General features: G+C 37.6%; 1 protein-coding gene across 1 annotated transcript; it reads left to right on the top strand.

The window, feature by feature from the left end:
- Window positions 1-405: 405 nt before the first annotated feature.
- On the top strand, window positions 406-2,403 carry ZNF781 (zinc finger protein 781). Its single transcript, XM_011952363.1, is given in 4 exon segments — window positions 406-1,213; window positions 1,215-1,422; window positions 1,425-2,066; window positions 2,370-2,403. Coding segments are annotated over 3 exon segments (1,311 nt in total). The 5' UTR covers window positions 406-487; the 3' UTR covers window positions 1,802-2,066; window positions 2,370-2,403.
- The last annotated feature ends 264 nt before the right edge of the window (window positions 2,404-2,667 follow it).

Here is a 2,667-nt window from a genome sequence, read left to right as displayed (position 1 = left end):
TGGGGGAGGGGGATGTTCCAGTTGTTCTATCAGTTATTGAGAGATGGTTGCAAAATCTCCAACTATGATTGTAGAATTATCTATTTCCTACTTTACTTTTGTCAATTTTTGCTTCACATATTTTCAGGCTCTGTTATTCTGCACCTACACATTTCTGACTGCCAAGTCTTCCTGATGAGTTATTATAACTCTTTTATCATTATGAGAAAATTATCTTTGATAATATAGAGTAACTGGAAGTCTGTTTTATCTGATATTAATATAGCCATTCCAACAATTTTTTTCTGCAAATTAAATGCCAAGATTTGAAAGTTATCTAAGCCATTTCTTGCCTAAGGGCATTATTATCTGTTTGACTGCTTCTATGAAGTTTTATTTCTCATAAAAGAGGAAAACATGATGTTTATTTTCTTTCAGATATGCTGTCTAGGTATGACACCAAGGAGTTACCTCTTAAAAATGGCACTTTTGAAAAAGAATCGTTAAAATGGAAAATAATAGAAAGAGTCAGAAGTTCTTGCCTCAGGAATCTTGTTTTGGAAATGATTGGAAATGCAAAGGACTCTTTAAGAGACAACAGGAAACTAAAGAGGAATATTTCAGGCATGTAACTGTGCCATTTGAAAAAATATTGTCTGAATTCATCCAGCCTACATCTTTTCTTCTAAATCAAATAATTCATACTGGAAAGAAACTCTCTGAACATAAAAAATGTGAAAATCTTACTCAACAGGGAAGAATTTGTGTCAGTGACAAGCTTGATGAAATGTATGGCAATGCCTCTGTATTCTACACAAATCATACGAAACATCAAATTTTACTGCAAAGAAATGCAATATATTTAAAGAATGTGGCAAAGGCTGCTTGTAACTTTCAACTAACTCAATATCAAATAACTCACGCTAATCAGAAACCCTATGAATGTCAGATATGTGGAAAGCCCATAAGAAAGCATGCCCACCTTACCCAACATAATCAAATTCACACTGGTGAGAAACCATATGAATGCAAAGAATGTGGGAAAGCGTTTATCTGTTGTTCAACATTGATTCAACATAAGAGAACTCATACTAATGAGAAACCCTATGAATGTCTGGAATGTAGAAAGATGTTTGGGTGGAGTGCACATCTTATTTGACATCAAAGAATTCATACTGGTGAGAGACCTTATACATGTAAGCAATGTTGGAAGGCCTTTGCTTCTGTTTCTGATTTTAATAGACATCAGAAAATTCACACTGGTGAGAGACTTTACGAATGTAAAGAATGTGGGAAGGCATTTAACAGTTGCTCAACTCTTATTCAGCATCAGAGAATTCACACTGGTGAGAAGCCCTTTGAATGTAAGGAATGTGCCAAAGCATTCAATAATTACTCAACACTTACTCAACATCAGAGAACTCATACTAATGAGAAATCTTATGTCAGGAATGTAAAAAGGCTTTTAGGCAAAGTGCACATCTTACTCAACATCAAAGAACTCATACTGGTGAGAAACCATATGAGTGTAAGGAATGTGGGAAGGCTTTCACTTGTGCTTCTGACTTTAACAGACATCAGAGAATTCACACTGGTGAAAAACCCTATGAATGTAAACAATGTGGTAAAGCCTTTAATAATTGCTCAGCTCTTATTCAACACCAGAGAATTCACACTGGTGAGAAGCCTTATGAATGTAAGCAGTGTGGGAAAGCTTTTATATCCTGTTCAACACTTGTTCAACATCAGAGAACACATACTAATGAAAAACCTTATAAATGTCAGGAATGCAAGAAGGCCTTCAAGCAGGCTGCACATCTAATGAGACACCAGAGAATTCACAGTGGGGAGAAACCCTATGAATGTAATGAATGTGGGAATGCCTTCATTTGTTTTTCTGATTTTAATAGACATCAGAGAATTCACAAAGGAGAGAAAGCCTATCAGCGTAAAGAATGTGGGAAGGTTTTTAATAATTATCCAACTCTTACTCAACATCAAAGAATTCATACCAGTGTGAAGCCCTATGAATGTAAGGAATGTCGAAAGATCTTTACTTGGCTTTCAAACTTGAATAAACATCAGAGGCCAGGCGCAGTGGCTCACACCTGTAATCCCAGCACTTTGGGAAGTCGAGGCAGGCAGATCACAAGGTCAGATCGAGACCCTCCTGGCTAACATGATGAAACCCAGTCTCTACTAAAAATACAAAAAATTAGCCAGGCGTGGTGGCAGGCGCCTGTAGTCCCAGCTACTAGGGAGGCTGAGGCAGGAGAATGGCGTGAACCCAGGAGGCAGAGCTTGCAGTCAGCCGAGATTGCACCACTGCACTCCAGCCTGGGCGAGAGAGCAAGACTCCTTCTCAAAAAAAAAAAGAATACACATCAGAGAATTCACACTGGTGACAAACCCTCTGAATGTAAAGATTGTCAGAAAGCTTTTCTTTGTTATTCAACATTTATTAAACACTATAGAACTCATACTAATGAGAAACCCTATGAATATCAGGAACGCAGCAAGGCCTTTAGGCAGAGAGCACATCTTACTCAATATCAAAGAATTCATACTGGTGAGAAACCACATGAGTGTAAGGAATGTGGGAAGGCCTTTGTGTTTCCTACTTTAATAGACATCAGAGAATTCACACTGGTGAGAAACCCTTTGAATGTAGGAATGTAGGAAGGCCTT

The sequence above is a fragment of the Colobus angolensis genome, unplaced genomic scaffold, assembly GCF_000951035.1.
Source record: "Colobus angolensis palliatus isolate OR3802 unplaced genomic scaffold, Cang.pa_1.0 Scaffold34, whole genome shotgun sequence".
Taxonomy (NCBI): Eukaryota; Metazoa; Chordata; class Mammalia; order Primates; family Cercopithecidae; genus Colobus; species Colobus angolensis.
Note: the sequence above shows the minus strand (reverse complement) of the source record. Positions and strands in the feature narration are given on the sequence as shown.